Source organism: Bubalus kerabau, chromosome 1, assembly GCF_029407905.1.
Source record: "Bubalus kerabau isolate K-KA32 ecotype Philippines breed swamp buffalo chromosome 1, PCC_UOA_SB_1v2, whole genome shotgun sequence".
Lineage (NCBI taxonomy): Eukaryota > Metazoa > Chordata > Mammalia > Artiodactyla > Bovidae > Bubalus > Bubalus kerabau.
This window is the reverse complement of record NC_073624.1, coordinates 172,275,201-172,294,192: the sequence shown is the minus strand read 5'-3', so window position 1 is coordinate 172,294,192 and position 18,992 is coordinate 172,275,201. Positions and strand designations below refer to the sequence as shown.

The window sequence follows — 18,992 nt, the reverse complement described above, 5'->3', positions numbered from 1 at the left end:
GATGGTCCTAGAGAGAGAAGAATGAGATACCCTCCATAACTGCTCATGTACAGAACATAACATTGATACCGAAATCGCTCCGTAAAGCCAAAGGGAGGATGACATACCAGACCCACTTGCCATACTACTGAGAGTATCAAAATTATGAATTTAACATTAACAAAATGAATTCAGCAGTGTATCCAGGGGTAGAGATCAGTGCTGAAAGTCATAGTTCAGGATTGCATGTTATATTACCGTTGACAACGTTGATAGATAGAAAGCTTGACGTTGGATTAAATGCACAAAGATCATCTCGTGAGTACAGAATAAAATGGTTGAATGAACTTGCATGTCTTACACTGAGACAAAACGTTTGATGAAATTGAGCATCAGTTTCTGTCGTAAAATTGTTAGTAGACTGTATAAAAGATATCTTCTTTTTAATGTTATTGCATGCTGGCAAAAACAACAACATCCCACTTATGGTATACCTGGAAATCTTTGATGTGAGGGACGGCACACTCAGGCCATTCTACCCACTGAGTTCAGTAAGGAGGAGAATAAAATCATTGGCAAGGAGTTTTGAAAAACTAAAGATGGGATTTGGTGTGATAATCAACTCAGACAATCCCAGAGATAAATGATTAGGTTGCATCTGTTTCTTGAGTAAGCTAAGTGTGTAACAAAATCAGTATGCAGAAATTATTTCTACATCTGAGTCCTGGAAGGGACCACTTGGAAAATTAAATTTGTGTAAAAGAGTTAGACTAGCACAATTTTATCATGTTTCTAATTCCCAGGCCTGACGAAAGTTGCTAAGGGTCTGTGTGTGAGACATTATTCGGGATTCTTGAGAGGCAGTCAGAGGTTGAAATAGATGGATAGAAATTCAAGGGGAAAAAATCAAAGATGTTTATTAACAATCAAAATCGAAACCAGTTTTTTTGGGGTTGGGTCAGATGAAAGAAAAACAGGCAGATTCGAAGGTAAGGCACAGCCAATGTGTTGTTTTCTTGCAGAAAATCAGAGTGGGAGTCTTTACAGGATGTGATGTCAAGAATTATCATAAGGCTGCAGTTCTCAAGACAAAGGGGTCCCAGTGCGGGGATGGTTACCACATTGGAGGAACAGAAAACTGAGTTCAGAAGCAGTTCATAAATGACTTCCCGGCACGACCGTCCCTCCCTCGCCCAACACCTTTCGATTGTTACTGTGTTGTATGTTCAGGAAGTCCAGGGCAAATGTTGTAGAAAGAAAGGGTGGCAGGATCACTGAACCACAGAGAACACTTAAATTGTACTAACAATTCACACCATACACAGAAGTCAACTCAGGGTGGGTTAGAAACCTCAGAGTAAAGGATAAAACCAAAAAACCCCTCAGATAATAACATGGTTTCTTCAAAGACTTAGGGTAAGGAAAGATTTCTTAAGTAGAACACAAATGCTCTAAACTCAAAGGGAAGAAATGGACATTGTCACACTATTGGAAGGAAAAACTTTGACTTGACAGAGGACTGGATCAGAGAGTGAATATACGAGTCACGTGGTTGGGAATATCCTTAGCGTTTACCTGTTTGTCATTCTCTGGCACATAAATGTGTAAAAATTGGCCGGAGTTGAATCAACAAAAGAGAGCGCCTCCTATTGGCAAGTGGGCAAAGATTTGACTCGTGTCGCCAGGAAGAAGAAAACAGTAATGGCAAGCCCAGTCCTAAGGGGAAGGTGCTCCGCTTCTTCATTCCTCAGACAGTGACAAAGAGAGCCACGGGGAGGTGCGAGCATCCCCCAGATCCCCCCAGCTGACAGTACTAAGAGTAGGCAAGGGCGCGAGCCTCAGCCACCTCCACTGACTGCGGGTGAAAAGTTCCCGCATAATTGTATGGAGAAGACTGGGGCACCATCTAGAAAGGGTGGGGAGTCGTTGCCTTGAAACTTGCAGATGTCATGAGCAGAGAACAAGTCCATTCTCAGGACCTCCCACCCAGGACCTGCTCTCAGGGACCTGTGGGAGAATGTGTGAATTGTGTCACTTGCTGAGAAAGGCAGGGAGGCCTCTGCAGGGCACAGGGCTGGTGCAGAGCCTGAGAAGTCTCCAGCTCCACCATCCTCTTGCCCAGCCCCCTCCTACCTCCCCATCCAGGTCTTCTTTGCCCCGGGCTGCCGTCCTGACTGGAGAAGGCAATGGCACCCCACTCCAGTACTCTTGTCTGGAAACTCCCGTGGATGGAGGAGCCTGGTAGGCTGCAGTCCATGGTATCGCGAAGAGTCAGACATGACTGAGAGACTTCACTTTCACTTTTCACTGTCATGCGTGGGAGAAGGAAATGGCAACCCACTCCAGCGTTCTTGTCTGGAGAATCCCAAGGACGGAGAAGCCTGGTAGGCTGCCATCTACGGGGTCGCACAGAGTTGGACACGACTGAAGCGATTTAGCAGCAGCAGCAGCAGCATCTCCTGACTGAGATGGGGTCTCTGACCCTGTGTATCCCTCTGTCCCCAGAGCCCTCGGTGGTGTTCGCCAAGGAGCAGCCGGCACGCAGTGAAGTGCAGGCCGTGGCAGGGGCGAGTGCCACGCTGAGCTGCGAGGTGGCCCAGGCCCAGACGGAGGTGACGTGGTACAAGGACGGCAAGAAACTGAGTTCCAGCTCGAAAGTGCGTGTGGAGGCCACAGGCCGCGGGAGGCGGCTGGTGGTGCAGCAGGCGGGCAAGGCGGACGCCGGGGAGTACAGCTGCGAGGCCGGGGGCCAGAAGGTCTCCTTCCGCCTGGACGTCACAGGTCAGTCCTGGAGGAGGACGCTGAGCTAGCCTCTGTGCAGGTGATGAGGGAACTCACTTCCAGCCTCACCAGACTTGTGTGCCCTTGCCTGGATCCTCCATCTCTTCAATCCTCCCTGTCTTCCTTGTCCCAGCGTGGTCCCCATTTTGGCTGGGGGAGCATGTATTGGGAGGGTGCACTTGCAAAGAGGAGGGATCATCTCTGTCCACCTGTTTCCAGGCAGTGAGGCTCAATCGCAGTGTCTTAGCACCTGCCCAGAACCTTTTTCCTGTTCTTGCCGTCGGGACCCTGCCTTTCCCTGATGCCTGGGGGCTGAGGTAGGCCTGAAGATAGCTTACTTTCCTCCCATCATCTGTCTTTTCTGAGAACTAGCACATGCCCTCATCCAGCCCCTCATGCTGGTCCCGGTTGACCAGTGGGGTTTCAGTTTGAAGGATCTTGGATCGGGGAAAGATTGGCCACACAATCCTCGTTGGCCTTCTCCCAGAAGTGAACTTTGAATTATGAAATTTGAGGTTTCTGGGAGCCCCTTCCTTCCTTTTCCTGGGTGTAGAAGCTCCCGTTGGCCATAGATAGGAAAAAAATAGACGTATTTTAGTGTCCCTTCCTTGCAAAGGGAAGAAACAGATGATGATCGATAGAAGTCGCTTGTGCTATGATGAGTGATCTTCTTAGATCAGAGATGATGTTGCCTTTGTCTCCCAACAGACTCTGTGTTCCATGTGAGTATTCCTGTCGGTGTTACATAGATGAGTTTAGAAATGGGAAGGAAAAACTCACAGTTGCCGCGTCGTCAGCATCGCTAACGAGGGGTTAGTGCCCTAGCAGCCTCTGACTGGCAAAGCGGTCTTTATTCCGTTGCATTTTTGTAGTGGTCAGGAAGAGCCTCTCCCTGTCCATTTAGACAGGACAGTCTAAAAAATCAGGTTACTCTTCTGGGAAGAGGGTCTTCCTGCCAATAAAGACATGGCCTGCCATCCCACATTTTTTTTTCCTTTTTAAAAAAAATATTAATTTTTAATTGAAAGATAATTGCTTTATAGAGTTTCATTGTTTTCTGTCAGACATCAACGTGGATCAGCCATAGGTATACATGTGTCCCCTCCCTCTTGAGCCTCCCTGCCATCTCCTGCCCCATCCCACCCCTCTAGGTTGATAGAGAGCCCCTGTTTGAGTTCCCTGAGACATATAGAAAATTCCCATTGGCTACATATTTTACATACGGTAATGTAAGTTTCCGTGTTACTCTCTCCATATATCTCACCCTCTCCTCCCCTCTCCCTGTGCCCATAAGTCTGTTCTCTATGTCTGTGTCTCCACTGTTACCCTGCAAATAGGTTCATCAGTACCATCTTTCTAGATTCCATATATATATACATTGCTGCTGCTACTAAGTCACTTCAGTCGTGTCCGACTCTGTGTGACCCCATAGACGGCAGCCCACCAGGCTCCCCCCTCCCTGGGATTCTCCAGGCAAGAACACTGGAGCGGGTTGCCATTTCCTTCTCCAATGCATGCAAGTGAGAAGTGAAAGTGAAGTCGCTCAGTCGTGTCCGACTCCTAGCGACCCCATGGACTGCAGCCCACCAGGCTCCTCTGTCCATGGGATTCTCCAGGCAAGAGTACTGGACTGGGGTGCCATTGCCTTCTCCGATATATACGTTAGTGTACGATATTTATCTTTCTCTTTCTAACGTACTTCATTCTGTAATAGGCTCTAGGTTCATCCACCTCATTAGAACTGACTCAAATGCGTTTCTTTCTGTGGCTGAATAGTATTCCATTGTGTGTATGTACCACAACTTCTTTATCCATTCATCTGTCGATGGACATCTAGGTTGCTTCCATGTTCTAGCAATTGTAAATGGTGCTGCAATATTGGAGTATATGTGTCTTTTTCAGTTTTGGCTTCCTCAGGGTATATGCCTAAGAGTGGGATTGCTGGGTCATATGGTGATTTTTTTTTTATTCCTAGTTTTTTTAAGGACTCTCCATACCGTCCTCCATAGTGGCTATATCAATTTACATTCCCACCAATAGTGCAAGAGCATTCCCTTTTCTCCATACCCTTTCCAGCATTTATTGTTTGTAGACTTTTTGATGATGGCCATTCTGATTGGTGTGAGGTGATATCTTAATGTAGTTTTGATTTGATTTCTCTAACAATGAGCGATGTTGAGCATCTTTTCATGTGTTTGTTAGCCATCTGTATGTCTCCTTTGGAGAAATGTCTGTTAAGGTCTTTTTCCCACTTTTTGATTGGGTTGTTTGTTTTTCTGGCATTGAGTGGTATGAGCTGCTTGTATATTTTGGAAATTAATCCTTTGTCAGTTGTTTCATTTGCTGTTATTTTCTCCTATTCTGAAGGGTGTCTTTTCACCTTGCTCATAGTTTCCTTTGCTGTGCAAAAGCTTTCAAGTTTAATCAGGTCCCATTGTTTATTTTTGTTTTTATTTCCATTACTCCAAGAAGTGGGTCATAGAAGATCTTGCTTTGATTTATGTCATCGAGTGTTCTGCCTATGCTTTCCTCTAAGAGTTTTATAGTTTCTGATCTTGCATTTAGGTCTTTAATCCATTTTGAGTTTATCTTTGTGTATGGTGTTAGAAAGTGTTCTAATTTCATTCTTTTACACGTAACTGTCCAGTTTCCCAGCACTACTTACTGAAAGAGGCTATCTTTGTACCATTGTATATTCTTTTCTCCTTTGTCAAAAATAAGGTACCCATAAGTGCGTGGGTTTATTTGTGGGCTTTCTATCTTGTTCCATTGGTCTATATTTCTGTTTTTGTGCCAGTACCATACTGTCTTGATGACTGTAGCTTTGAAGTCAGGAAGGTTGATTCCTCCAGCTCCATTCATCTTTCTCAAGACTGTTTTGGCTGTTCAGGGTCTTTTGTGTTTCCATATGAATTGTGAAATTTTTTGTTCTAGTCTGTGAAAAATGCCATTGGTATGACAGGGATCACACTGAATCTGTAGATTGCATTTGGTAGTATAGTCATTTTCACAATACTAATTCTTTTTGTCCAGGAACATGGAATATCTCCCCATCTGTTTATGTTGTCTTTGATTTCCTTCATCAGTGTCTTATAATATTCTCTATACAGTCCTTTTGTCGCCTTAGGTAGGTTTATTCCTAGATATTTTATAATTTTTGTTGCAGTGGTGAATGGGATTGCTTCCTTAATTTCTCGTTCTGATTTTTCATTATTAGTATATATGAATGCGCATGATTTCTGTATATTGAGTTTGTATCCTACAACTTTGCTAAATTCACTGATTAGCTTTAGAAGTTTTCTTATAGTATCTTTAGGGTTTTCTATGTGTAGTATCATGTCATCTGCAAACAGTGACAGATTTACTTCTTTTTTTCTGATTTGAATTCCTTTTCTTTCTTTTTCTTCTCTGATTGCTGTAGCTAGGACTTCCAGAACTATGTTGAGTAATAGTGGTGAAAGTGGACACCCTTGCCTTGTTCCTAATCTTAGGGGGATGCTTTTAGTTTTTCACCATTGAAAATAGTGTTTGCTGTAGGCTTATCATATATGGTCTTTACTGTGGTGAGGTAGGTTCCTTCTATGCCCTTTTTTTGAAGAATTCTAACCATAAATGGGTGCCAGATTTTGTCAAAGGCTTTTTCTGCATCTATTGAGATTATCATGTGGTTTTTATCTTTCAGTTCGTTAATATGGTATATCACATTGATTTGTGTGTACTGAAGAATCCTTGCATCCCTGGAATAAACCCAGCTTGATCATGGTTATGAGCTTTTTAATGTGTTGTTGAATTCTGTTTGCTAGAATTTGTCGAGGATTTTTGTATCTATTTTCATCAGTGATATTGGCCTGTAGTTTTCTTTGTCTGGTTTTGATATCAGGGTGATGGTGGCCTCATAGAATGAGTTTGGAAGTGTTCCTTCCTCTGCAATTTTTTGAAAGAGTTTTAGAAGAATAGGTATTAGCTCTTCTCTATGTGTTTGATTAGAATTCACCTGTGAAGCCATCTGGTCCTGGGCTTTGTTTTTTGGGAGATTTTTGATTACCGTTTTGATTTCAGTGCTTCTAATTGGGTTGTTCATTATTTCTATTTCTTCCTGGTTCAGTCTTTGAAGATTTAACTTTTCTAAGAATCTGTCCATTTCTTCCAGTTTATCCATTTTATTGCCATAAAATTGCTCATAGCAGTCTTTCATAATCCTTTGTATTTCTGCATTGTTGGAACCTCTGCTTTTTCATTTCTCATTTTGTTGATTTGTCTCTTCTCTCTTTTTTCTTGATGAGTCTGGTGAAAGGTTTATCAATTTTGTTTATCTCCTCAAAGAATGAGCTTTTAGTTTTATTAACTTTTACTATTGTTTCTTTCATTTCTTTTTCATTTATTTCTGCTCTGATCTTTGTGATTTCTTTCCTTCTGCTGATTTGGGAGGTTTTTTTTTTGTTGTTGTTGTTCTTTTTCCAGTTGTTTTAGGTGTAAAGTTAGGTTGTCTGTTCAATGTTTTTCTTGTTTCTTGAGGTAGGATTGTCTTGCTATAAACTTCCCTCTTACTGCTTTTGCTGCATGCCTTAGGTTTTGAGTTGTTGTGTTTTCATAGTTATTTATTTCTAGGATTTTTTTGATTTCCCTTTTGATTTCTTCAGTAACCTGTTCATTATTTAGAAACATATTGTTTAATCTCCATGTGTTTGTGTTTTTTTTGCAGTTTTTTCTTATAATTGATATCTAGTGTCATACAGTTGTGGTCATAAAAGATGCTTGATATGATTGCAATTTTCTTAAATTCCTGAGGTTTGATTTGTGACCCAAGATGTGGTCTATCCTGGAGAATGTTCCATGTGCACTTGAGAAGAAGGTGTATTCTTCTGCATTTGGATGGACTGTCCTGAAGACATCAATGAGATCCATCTCATCTAATGTATCATTTAAGACTTGTGTTTCCTTATTAATTTTCTGTTTTGATGATCTGTCCATTGGTGTAAGTGGGGGTGTTAAAGTCTGCTGCTATTATTGTGTTACTGTCAGTTTCTTCTTTTATGTCTTTTAGTGTTTGTCTTGTGTATTGAGGTGCTCCTGGAGCATAGATATTTATCATTGTTATATCTTCCTCTTGGATTGATCACTTGATCATTATGTAGCATGCTTCCTTATCTCTTGTAATATTCTTTATTTCAAGGTCTATTTTGTCTGATATGAAGATTGCTATTCCAGCTTTCTTTTGCTTCCCATTTGCATGGAATATATTTTTCCATCCTCTCGCTTTCAGTCTATATGTCTTTAGGTGTGAAGTGGGTTTCTTATAGACAGCATATGTTTGGTTCTTGATTTTGTATCCATTCAGCCAGTCTGTGTCTTTTAGTTGGACCATTTAATCCATTTACATTTAAAGTAATTATTGATATATATGTTCCTATTTCCATTTTCTTAATTATTTGTGGTTTGTTTCTGCAGATGTTTTTCTTATTTTGTGTTTCCTGACTATATAAGTCCCTTTAACATTTCTTGTAAAGCTGATTTAATGATGCTGAATTCTCTTAACTTTTGCTTGTCTGTAAAGCTTTTGATTTCTCCATCAATTTTGAATGAAATTCTTGCCAGGCAGAAGAATCTTGGTTGTAGATTTTTCCCTTTTAGTACTTTAAATATATCCTGCCATTTCCTTTTGGCCTGCAGAGTTTCTGCTGAAAGATCAACTCTTAAACGTATGGGGTTTCCCTTGTATGTTACTTGTTGCTTTTCCCTTGCTGCTTTTAATATTCTTCCTTTGTGTTTAGTCTTTGTTAGTTTGATTAGTATGTGTCCTGGCATGTTTCTCTCTGGGTTTATCCTGTATGGGAGTCTGTGCCTCTTGGACTTGATTGACTATTTCCTTTTCAATGTTGTGGAAATTTTCAACTATAATCTCTTAAAAATTTTTCTCATACCCTTTCTTTTTCTCTTCTTCTTCTGGGATCCCTATAATTCAGATTTTGGTGCATTTAATATTGTCCCAGAGATCTCTGAGACTGTCCTCAGTTCTTTTCATTCTTTTTACTTTATTCTGCTCTTCAGCAGTTATTTCCACCATTTTATCTTCCAGCTCACGGATCCGTTCTTCTGTTTCAGATATTCTGCTATTGATTCCTTCTAGAGTATTTTTAATTTCAATAATTGTGTTGTCTGTGTCTGTATGTTTATTCTTTAATTCCTCTAGGTCTTTGTTAATTGATTCTTGCATTTTCTCCATTTTATTTTCAAGGTTTTGTATTATCTTTATGATCAATATTCTGAATTCTTTTTCAGGTAGTTTGCTTATTTTCTCTTCATTTATTTGGACTTGTGTGTTTTTGGTTTGTTCCTTCATTTGTTCAGTACTTCTGTCTTTTCATTATTTTTTTAAACTTACTATGTTTGAGGTCTCCTTTTTCCAGGCTTCAGGGTTGAATTCTTTCTTTCTTTTGGTTTCTGCCCTCATAAGGTTGGTCCAGTGGTTTGTGTCAGCTTTGTGTAGGGTGTGACTCGTGCTTGCATTTGGTGGGAGGCAGTGAGTTTTTTTTTTGTTTTTTTTTTTTTTCTTCCTCTGATGGGCAGGACTGAGTAAGGTAGTAATCCTGTCTGCTGACGATTGGTTTGTATTTTTGTCTTCTTTGTTGTTGGGGTGAGGTACCCCGCACAGGGTGCTACTGGTGGTTGGGCGATGTTGGGGCTTGTATACAAGTGGTTGCCTTTGTGGGAGTTCTCGCCACTTGATACTCCCTAGGGCTAGTTCTCTGGTAGTCTAGGGTCTCGGAGTCAGCACTTCCACTCCAAAGGCTCTGGGCTTGATCTCTGGCCAGGAACTGAGATTCCACAGGTAGGTGGTTATGACATTAAATGGGATTAAAACAAGTACCCAAAAAGGAGAAACCAAAGATGAACCCCAGACAAATGGCAATTACAAAATCAAGCAAATAATAATTAAAATAATGGACAATACACACATACATAAACACCCATAAGCAAAATCAAAACAGTCCAACAAAAATAGAGCACAACAGACTGACCCAGTGAACAGAGGAAACCAAAAACGATATCCACCAGCTGAGAACAAAATGAACTAAAGCACAAACCGGAAAACAGAACTAAAGCAAGGCACCAACTGGGGGGTAAAGCAATGAAAGCAAACACAACAAATAATGGTGAGAAAAAGAAAAGAAAGAAAGAATAGAAATGCAAAGTTAAATAGAGGTAGATACAGATTTATATATTAAAGATTAACTGCAAGGGGAAAAGAACAGGAGGAAAAGCAAACAAATAAATGTAGAAAAAATCATAAGTTTAAAAAAAATTAAAAATTGAAATTGAAGAGAAAAAAAAGAAAAAAGGAAAACTACAGAACTGCAAAAGGCCAAAGTTCTGCAAAAGGCAGAAATTTATAACAGAAATAAAAAGTGTGATTGGAAAAGAAAATCTTATAAGCTTAAATAGATTTCATAGTGCTAATAAAATGGACAACTACAGCAAGGTGGGGGAGGTAGGGAAAATAAGAGAAAAAGAAAAAAAGTCCAGAAGCAACTCTAGAGCAAGTCAAAATATGAGAATAATAACTGTTTTTCTCGAGCCCCTGCTGTCAGCGTTCTTTCCCTCACTGTGAGTCACAGTCCACGTTGCCTCCCGAGGATGCTCTCTACTACGAGGCTGGTCTCTGGACCTGCTGTGGGGGCAGCTGAGACTCTGATCTGGTCCTCCTCCTCTGTGTTCTTGCCTCCAGTGTCCACAGCTGTCAGAACTAGTGCATTTTCTTTTGTGGCAGCTCTCAATGGCCTTTGATATATTCCATAGAGACAGAGTCTGCCTAGTTGATCGTGTGCATTTAATCTGTAGCTTGTACAGCTGGTGGGAAGGTTTTGGGTCTTCTTCCTTAGCCACACTGCCCCTGGGTTTCAGCTGTGGCTTTATTTCCACCTCTGCATGTGGATCGTTCACTGGGGTTTGCTCTTGAGGCTGCCCTGGAGGGCTTGGGTTTGCCCCAGTGAGGGCCAGGAGTGGAGGTGGTGCAGCTGCTTGGGTCGCAGGGAATCTGACAGTACCAGGTATTCAGGGGAGTTGGTGGCTAGGGCAGCAGGAAATATAGTGCTCTAAAAGGATATAGTGCTCTAGAAGAAAAATAAATGCAAAAAGGCAAAATGGTTGTCTAAGGGGGCCTTACAAATAGCTGAGAAAAAACCACTACAATATTGCAAAGTAATTAGCCTCCAATTAAAATAAGTAAAATTTTAAAAAAAATCCAAAGAAAAGAGAAGAAAAGCTAAAGGCAAAGGAGAAAAGGAAAGATATACCCACCTGAAGAAAAGTTCCAAAGAAAAGCAAGGAGAGATAAGAAAGCCTTTCTTAGTGATTAGTGCAAAGAAATAGAGGAAAACAATAGAATGGGAAAGACTGGAGATCTCTTCAAGAAAATTAGAGCTACCAAGGGAACATTTCATGCGAAGATGGGCACAATAAAGGACAGAAGTGGTATGGACCTAACAGAAGCAGAAGATATTAAGAAAGGGTGGCAGGAGCACACAGAAGAGCTATACAAAAAAGATTTTCATCACCCAGATAACCACGATGGTGTGATCACTCACCTAGAGACAGATATCCTGGAGTGCGAAGTCAAGTGGGCCTTAAAAAGCATCACTACGAACAAAGCTAGTGGAGGTGATGGAATTCCAGCTTGAGCTGTTTCAAATCCTGAAAGATGATGCTGTGAAAGTGTTGCACTCAATATGCCAGCAAATTTGGAAAACTCAGCAGTGGCCACACAACTGGAAAAGGTCAATTTTCATTCCAATCCCTAAGAAAGGCAATGGCAAAGAATGTTCAAACTACAGCACAATAGCACTCATCTCACATGCTAGCAAAGTAATGCTCAAAATTCTTTTAAGGAAATCTTCAACAGTATGTGAACAGTGAACTTCCAGATGTTCAAGCTGGATTTAGAAAAGGCAGAGGAACCAGAGATCAAATTGCCAACATCCGTTGGATCATAGAAAAAGCAAGAGTTACAGAAAAACATCTACTTCTGCTTTGTTGACTACACCAAAGCCTTTGACTGTATAGATCACAACAAACTGTGGAAAATTCTTAAGGAGATGGGAATACCAGACCACCTGACCTGCCTCCTGAGAAATCTGTATGCAGGTCAAGAAGCAACAGTTAGAACTGGACATGGAACAATGGACTGGTTCCAAATTGGGAAAGGTGTATGTTAAGGCTGTATACTGTCACCCTGCTTATTTAACTTACATGCAGAGTACATCATGCGAAATGCCAGGCTGGATGAAGCACAAGCTGGAATCAAGCTTGCAGGGAGAAATATCAATAACCTCAGATATGCAGATGACACCACCCTTATGGCAGAAAGCAAAGAGGAACTGAAGAGCCTCTTGATGAAAGTGAAAGAGGAGAGTGAAAAAGCTGGGTTGAAGTTAAACATTCAAAAAATTAAGATCATGGCATCTGGTCCCATCACTTCATGGCAAATAGATGGGGAAACAATGGAAACAGTGACAGACTTTATTTTCTTGAGTTCCAAAATCACTGCAGATGGTGACTGCAGTCATGAAATTAAGACACTTGCTCCTTGAAAGAAAAACTGTGACAAACCTAGACAGCATATTAAAAAGCAGAGACATTACTTTGCCAACAAAGGTCTGTCTAGTCAAGGCTATGGTTTTTCCTGTGGTCATGTATGGATGTGAGAGTTGGACTGTGAAGAAGGCTGAGCGCCGAAGAATTGATGCTTTTGAACTGTGGTGTTGGAGAAGACTCTTGAGAGTCCCTTGGACTGCAAGGAGATCCAACCAGTCCATTCTGAAGGAGATCAGCCCTGGGATTTCTTTGGAAGAACTGATGCTAAAGCTGAAACTCCAGTACTTTGGCCACCTCATGCGAAGAGTTGACTCATTGGAAAAGACTCTGATTCTGGGAGGGATTGGGGGCAGGAGGAGAAGGGGAAGACAGAGGATGAGATGGCTGGATGGCATCACTGACTCGATGGACATGAGTCTGAGTGAACTCCGGGAGTTGGTGATGGACAGGGAGGCCCGGCATGCTGCGATTCATGGGGTCTCAAAGAGTCGGACACGACTGAGCAACTGATCTGATCTGATCTGATGGTTTTTCCAGTAGTCATGTATGGATGTGAGTGTTGGACCATACAGAAAGCTGAACGCTGAAGAATTGATGCTTTTGAACTGTGGTGTTGGAGAAGACTCTTGAGAGTCCCTTGGACAGCAAGGAGATCCAACCAGTCAGTCCTAAAGGAAATCAGCCCTGAATATTCATTGGAAAGACTGATGCTGAAACTGAAGCTCCAATACTTTGGCCACCTGATCCAAAGTAGTGACTCATTGGAAAAGGCCCTGATGCTGGGAAAGATTGAAGGCAGGAGGAGAAGGGGACAACAGAGGAGATGTTTGGGTGTCATCACCGACATGAGTTTGAGCAAATTCCAGCAGTTGTTGATAGGCAGGGAAGTCTGGCATGCTGCAGTCCATGGGGTCACAAAGAGTTGAACACGACTAGCAACTAAACTGAACTGAGAAGGGTCTGGCAACCCACTCCAGCTTTCTTGCCTGGAGAACTCCTGTGACAGAGAAGCCTGCCAGGCCACAGTCCACAGGGTTGCAGAACTGGACAGGACTGAAGCACCCTGCGTGTATAGATGCAAGCTTTTTTTTTTTTTTTGCCCGTGGCAGTTCTGCCCCAGTGGGGTTGAGCGTGAAGGTGGCACAGCTGCTTGGGTCATGAGGACCCTGGGAGTGCCAAATGCACAGGGACACGGACTCTGTTGGCCACAGGAGTTATGGCCCTATTGGTGTTTTTCTAGCCCCAAATGGCAACCCACTCCAGTGTTCTTGCCTGGGGAATCCCAGAGACGGGGGAGCCTGGTGGACTGCCGTCTATGGGGTCGCACAGAGTCAGACACGACTGAAGCGACTTAGCAGCAGCAGCAGCAGCAGCTGGCGATCAAAAAGCCTCTTTGTCTAGTCTGTCTCCACTGCTCTGCTCATTGAGCATCCTCCTCTGTAGATGGGTACCTCAGGCACATAAAGGGGCACCCTGGGTGGGGTCCTACTCTGTAGTTTGGTGCGTCAGGCGTTTGATGGGCCAGCCTCTCTATTGTTCAGCTGCCAGTGCTTGCGTGTGGGGGGAGAGAGGTTGTGGTGATGGCCCCACCCCCTATGCATGACTCAGCAGTGTCATTTTGCTTCCATGGCTGCCCGGCTTTCCTCCACAGGCATTTCCCGCAGTCTCCTCCCTCACATCCCCTCGGTCCATCTTTCTCTGCAGTCCACAGCTGCCCTCGCCGTGGGATTGCTCCACAATCCCTATTCTCCAGCTCCCAGTTGCTGCGCCTTCCAGGGGACCCGCGTCCCTGTCCAGGGTCTGTATGGCTGCAGCAAGGGCTGTCTGATTCTCATTCCATTTAGGCTGTCACAGATCAGCTGTTTCACTCTTAGCCTCAAATGTTTCTCCTCTGACTCTTGACAGTTGCCCCAATGTGGGGATCGGACCCCTGCTTCAGTTCCCCCACCCGCCGAGGGCAGGTCCAGTCCTTCTAACGCTCCCGTTTTTCCCTAGTTCCTTCCTCCTACCGAGTTTTGCGTGGTGCTATATATTCTTTCCTGGTGGTCAGGCACTCCTGCCTGCTCTCAGCTGGTGTTCCGCATGCACTTCTGTGTCTGTGGGTGCATTCCTGATGTATCCGTGGAGGGAGATGTGCTCCACGTCCACCTGCTCCTCTGCCACCCCACGTCAACCACTAGGTGCCAACCTCTGACATTCTGTGGTCGTGCCAGGGCAGGTTGGTTTGTGGGTGTGTGTGTTCCCCAGATCCCACCATGCAGCTTTGTTAAATGTGGTTTTTGGAGCATGTTAGTGAGTATTCTAAGGTAAAACCATTTAAAAATAGGGAAATGTGGCTAAATCTTAGTAATCTCTATGAAAATCAGATACAGGAAGATAAAGAAAATCAGAGATATGGCATGTGAATCAGCAGGACTACTGAGGAAAATCTTCTCAGCCCGGTAGTTCTCTGGCACACGGTACAAAATATCTGGAAACTGCTGGACATGGTTTCAAAAAACTAAAGGTGGATTTGCTGATAATAGGATGATCAACTCGGACCATCCTAAAGATAAACTATTAGAATGCATACGATTCTTGCATAGGACTAGTGTGTAAAAAATTAACATGGAAAAACACATTTCTATGTCTAAGTCCCAGCAAGGTGTGCTTGGAAAATGAAATTTGTGTGAAAGAGTTAGACTAGGTCAGTTGTATCATGTCTCTAACTCCAGATCTGATCAATGTCGCCAAGAGACTGTGTGGGGGGAGTTATTCTGGTTCTTGAGAGACAGTTAAAGGTACTGGATGCTCGGGGCTGGTGCACTGAGATGACCCAGAGGGATGGTACGGGGAGGGAGGAGGGAGGGGGGTTCAGGATGGGGAACACGTGTATACCTGTGATGGATTCATGTTGATGTATGGCAAAACCAATACAATATTGTAAAGTAATTAGCCTCCAATTAAAATTAATAAATTTATATTAAAAAAACACCTGGAAATACTAAAAAAAAAAAAGAAGATACCTCAGATTAAAAATAAAATAAATAAAGGTTGCAAGAGATGGATAGAAATCCAACAGGAAAAAAATCAAAAGATGTTTATTAACAATCAAAAATGGAAGAAAATTTGTTTTTTGAGTGGTCTGATGGAAGAATGACAGGCAGATTGCAAAGGCAAGATACAGCCAGTACGTCATTTTCATGAAGAGCATGGTAGGAGCATTTACTGTTACCCAATATCAAAAATTATTACAAGGCTACAGTTTTTAAGATAAGGGGATCCCAGTGCTGGGGTGGTTACCACATCCAAGGAACAGAATAGTGAACTCAGAAACGGTTCTTGCAGAAGTGGAATCTTGCATCACCCATTCCTGCCGACCCTCCGCATCTTCCATTTGTTTCTGTGTTGTCTGTTGAGAACTAGGGGAAGGATGTTGTCCTCAAAAAATGGTGGGTGGACCACTGCACCATACAGAAAAATTAACTCGTACTAGCAGTTCACACCACACTCACAAGTCAGCTTGAGGTGGGTTAGACACCTCAGTGTCAAAGGTAAAACCCTGAAGTCCACAGATGCTAATGTGGTTTCTTCAAGACTTAAGGTAAAAAGATTTCTTAAATAGAATACATATGCTCTATGCTTTAAGCGGGACAAAATGGCTATGGTGAAACTGTTGGAGGAAAAACTATTGCAGACCTGGATCAGAGTGAAAATGTCAGTCACACAATTGAGAATGGCCTTAAATCCTACCTGTGTGTCTTTCTCTGGTATTTAAATTGACAAAGAGTGGCCAGATGTGAATTGAGAGAAGACAGAACCTGTTGGTAGGTGGGCAAGGGATTTGATTGAGTACTGTCACCAATGAGGAAAAAACAGTAATGGCAAACCCAGTCCTAAGGGGAAGGTGCTCCGCTTCTTCATTCCTCACACAATGAGAAAGAGAGCCACGGGGAGGTGCAAGCACTCCTCCAGATTGCCACCAGCTGACAATACTGAGAGTAGGCAAGGGCGCCGAGCCTCAGCCATCTCTTTGGACTGCAAGTGAAAAGTTCCTGCATAGTAGTATGGAGAAGATGGGGGCACCATCTGGGAATGTTGGGGAACAGTTGCCTCGAGACCTTGCAGATGTCATGAGCAGGGGACAAATCTGTTCCAATGACCGCCCACCCCAAGGTGTACTCCCAGGGACCCATGCGAGAATGCGTAAATTGTGTCCCTGTTGCTGAGAAAGGCAGGGGAACCTCTGCAGGGCACAGGGCTGGTGCAGAGCCTGAGAAGTCTCCAGCTCCACCATCCCCTTTCCTGACTGCCCCCCACCACCTCCCCATCCAGGTCGTCTTTGCGTGGGGCTGCCGTCCTGACTGAGATGGGGTCTCTGACCCTGTGTATCCCCCTCTGTCCCCAGAGCCCTCGGTGGTATTTGCCAAGGAGCAGCCGGCATGCAGTGAAGTGCAGGCCGTGGCAGGGGCAAGTGCCACGCTGAGCTGCGAGGTGGCCCAGGCCCAGACAGAGGTGACGTGGTACAAGGACGGCAAGAAGCTGAGTTCGAGCTCAAAAGTGCGTGTGGAGGCCACGGGCCGCAAGCGGCAGCTGGTGGTGCAGCAGGCGGACAAGGCGGATGCTGGGGAGTACAGCTGCGAGGCTGGGGGCCAGAAGGTCTCCTTCCGCCTGGATGTCACAGGTCAGTCCTTGAGGCGGATGCTGAGCTAGGCCATGCAGGCGATGAGAGGCCGGCTATCTGCCTCCCCAAACTTGTTTGCCCTTGCCTGTGTCCTTCATCTCTTCAAGCCTCCCTGTCTTGCATGTCCCATCTTTGTCCCTGCGGGAGGGTAATTGGGGAAGGTGTGCTTGCAACGAAGAGGGGCCGTTTCTGCCCACATCTTTTCCTGGCAGTGAGGCTCAATCACACTGGCTTGGCACCTGCCCAGAACCTGCTGGTTATTCCCGGTGTTGAGACCCTGGGTCTCTTTGGGGTTTGGGGCTGAGGTAGACCTGGAGATACATGACTCTCCTCCCATCATAAGTCTCTCCTCAACACCCAGCACATTCCCTCGTATTGCCCCTCATGCCAGTTCTCAGTTGTCAAGAGGTGTTTCAATTTGGTGGATCCCTGATCATGAGAAATATTGGCCACACAATCCTACTTGAAATTCTCTTAGGGGTGAACTTTGGATGATGAAATTTGAGGTTTCTGGGAGGCCTTTTCTTCCTTTTCCTGGATATAGAAGCTCCAGTTGCCTAGAGGTGGCAGGAAATATGCCCATGTTTGTTGTCACATATTCAAACAGAAGGAAAAAGGCTGGTTGGTAGAGAGTCATCTGAGCTATTTAGGCTGATCTTAGATAAAAGATGCTTTTGCCTCTGTCTTCAAACAGGTTGGATTTTCCCGTCAGTACTCCTTTTTGCACTCCGCTGAGGGAGTTAGGAACAGAAAGGAACACGCTCACTTCTGCCACGTCAATAGTCTTTGCTAAGAAGGAGTTGCTGTCCTAGCAACCTCTGACTGCAAAGCAGTGCTTATTTCCTTGCAGTTTCCTGATGGTCAGTGAGTGTCTCTGTCTTGTCACTGGAAGACAGGGCAGTCTTAGAAATCAGCTTATTCTTCTTCCAGGAAGAGAGTCTCGTGCCAAAGAGGGATGGGCTGCCATGTCACATTTACTCCTGGGTGCTGACACATGATTTGCAACTGCCGATCTAGAATGATTTGTGGGTGGATACCTCAGATCCCACAGTTCATCTTTATAGCATGTGTTTTTTGGAACACATTAGAGAATATTTGAAAGTAAAACTTTTAAAAACTTGTGAAATGTGGCTAAATCATTGTAAGCTCTATGAACACAAGAAGAGAGAAGTCAACGTGCTGTAAGACTTGCCAATCAGTAGGACCAATAATGAGAAGTCTTCTCGGCCCTGTAGTTCTCTGGTTGTTTTTGTTTATTTGCAAGTCATGTCTAACTCTTTTGTGACCCTGTGGACTGTAGTCTGCCCCACTTCTCTGTCCATGGGATTTCCCAGGTAAGAATTCTACAATGGGTTGCCATTTCCTTCTCTAGGGGATCTTCCTGGCCCAGGGATCGAACTTGCATCTCCTGCATTGAAGGCAGATTCTTTATTGCCCAACCACCAGGGAAACCAGTTCTCTGGTACACTGTGCAAAATGTCCTGGAAAACTGTTATTCTGTGCTTGTGGAGATGATCCTAGAGAGACAAAAAGGAGATAGACTCTGTAACTTTCTTCATATACAAAATGTAGCATCGATACCAAAATGACCTAGAAATGGCAGGGAGAATCAAACTTCAGGCCAATCTACTGCAAATATCAAGGCCAAAATAAAAAATCATAATAATTGTTACCAAAACGAATTAATCAATGTATCCAGGAGTAGGGATCTGTGATAAAAGTCATATTCTAGGGTTGCACAATGAGCTTAACGTTGGATATGTTAATAGATAGAAATTAGAAAGCTGGATATTAAGAAACAGAGTGCAAGGACTTCCCTGGTGGTCCAGAATGCCAATGCCAGGGACAAGGGTTTGATCCTTGTTCTATGAGGATCCCAAACGTGATAATCTCCATGAGTACAGAATCAAATGGTTAATTAAATTCAAACATCATACATCAAGACAAAATATTTGATAACATCAAGCATCTGTCCCTG

The 18,992-nt window shown here is 43.5% G+C and overlaps 1 protein-coding gene across 27 annotated transcripts in view; it reads left to right on the top strand.

Annotated features, from left to right (window-relative positions):
- Positions 1-18,992, top strand: part of OBSCN (obscurin, cytoskeletal calmodulin and titin-interacting RhoGEF) — a 238,535-nt gene that overhangs the window by 74,037 nt on the left and 145,506 nt on the right. For 24 of the 27 annotated variants that reach the window (XM_055539448.1, XM_055539536.1, XM_055539504.1 and 21 more), the window contains 2 exons: positions 2,485-2,760; positions 16,739-17,014. In XM_055539448.1, coding sequence (XP_055395423.1) covers positions 2,485-2,760; positions 16,739-17,014 — 552 coding nt within the window. The remainder of the gene's footprint in view (positions 1-2,484; positions 2,761-16,738; positions 17,015-18,992) is intronic. The other 3 variants (XM_055539482.1, XM_055539402.1, XM_055539413.1) reach the window with 2 other exon arrangements.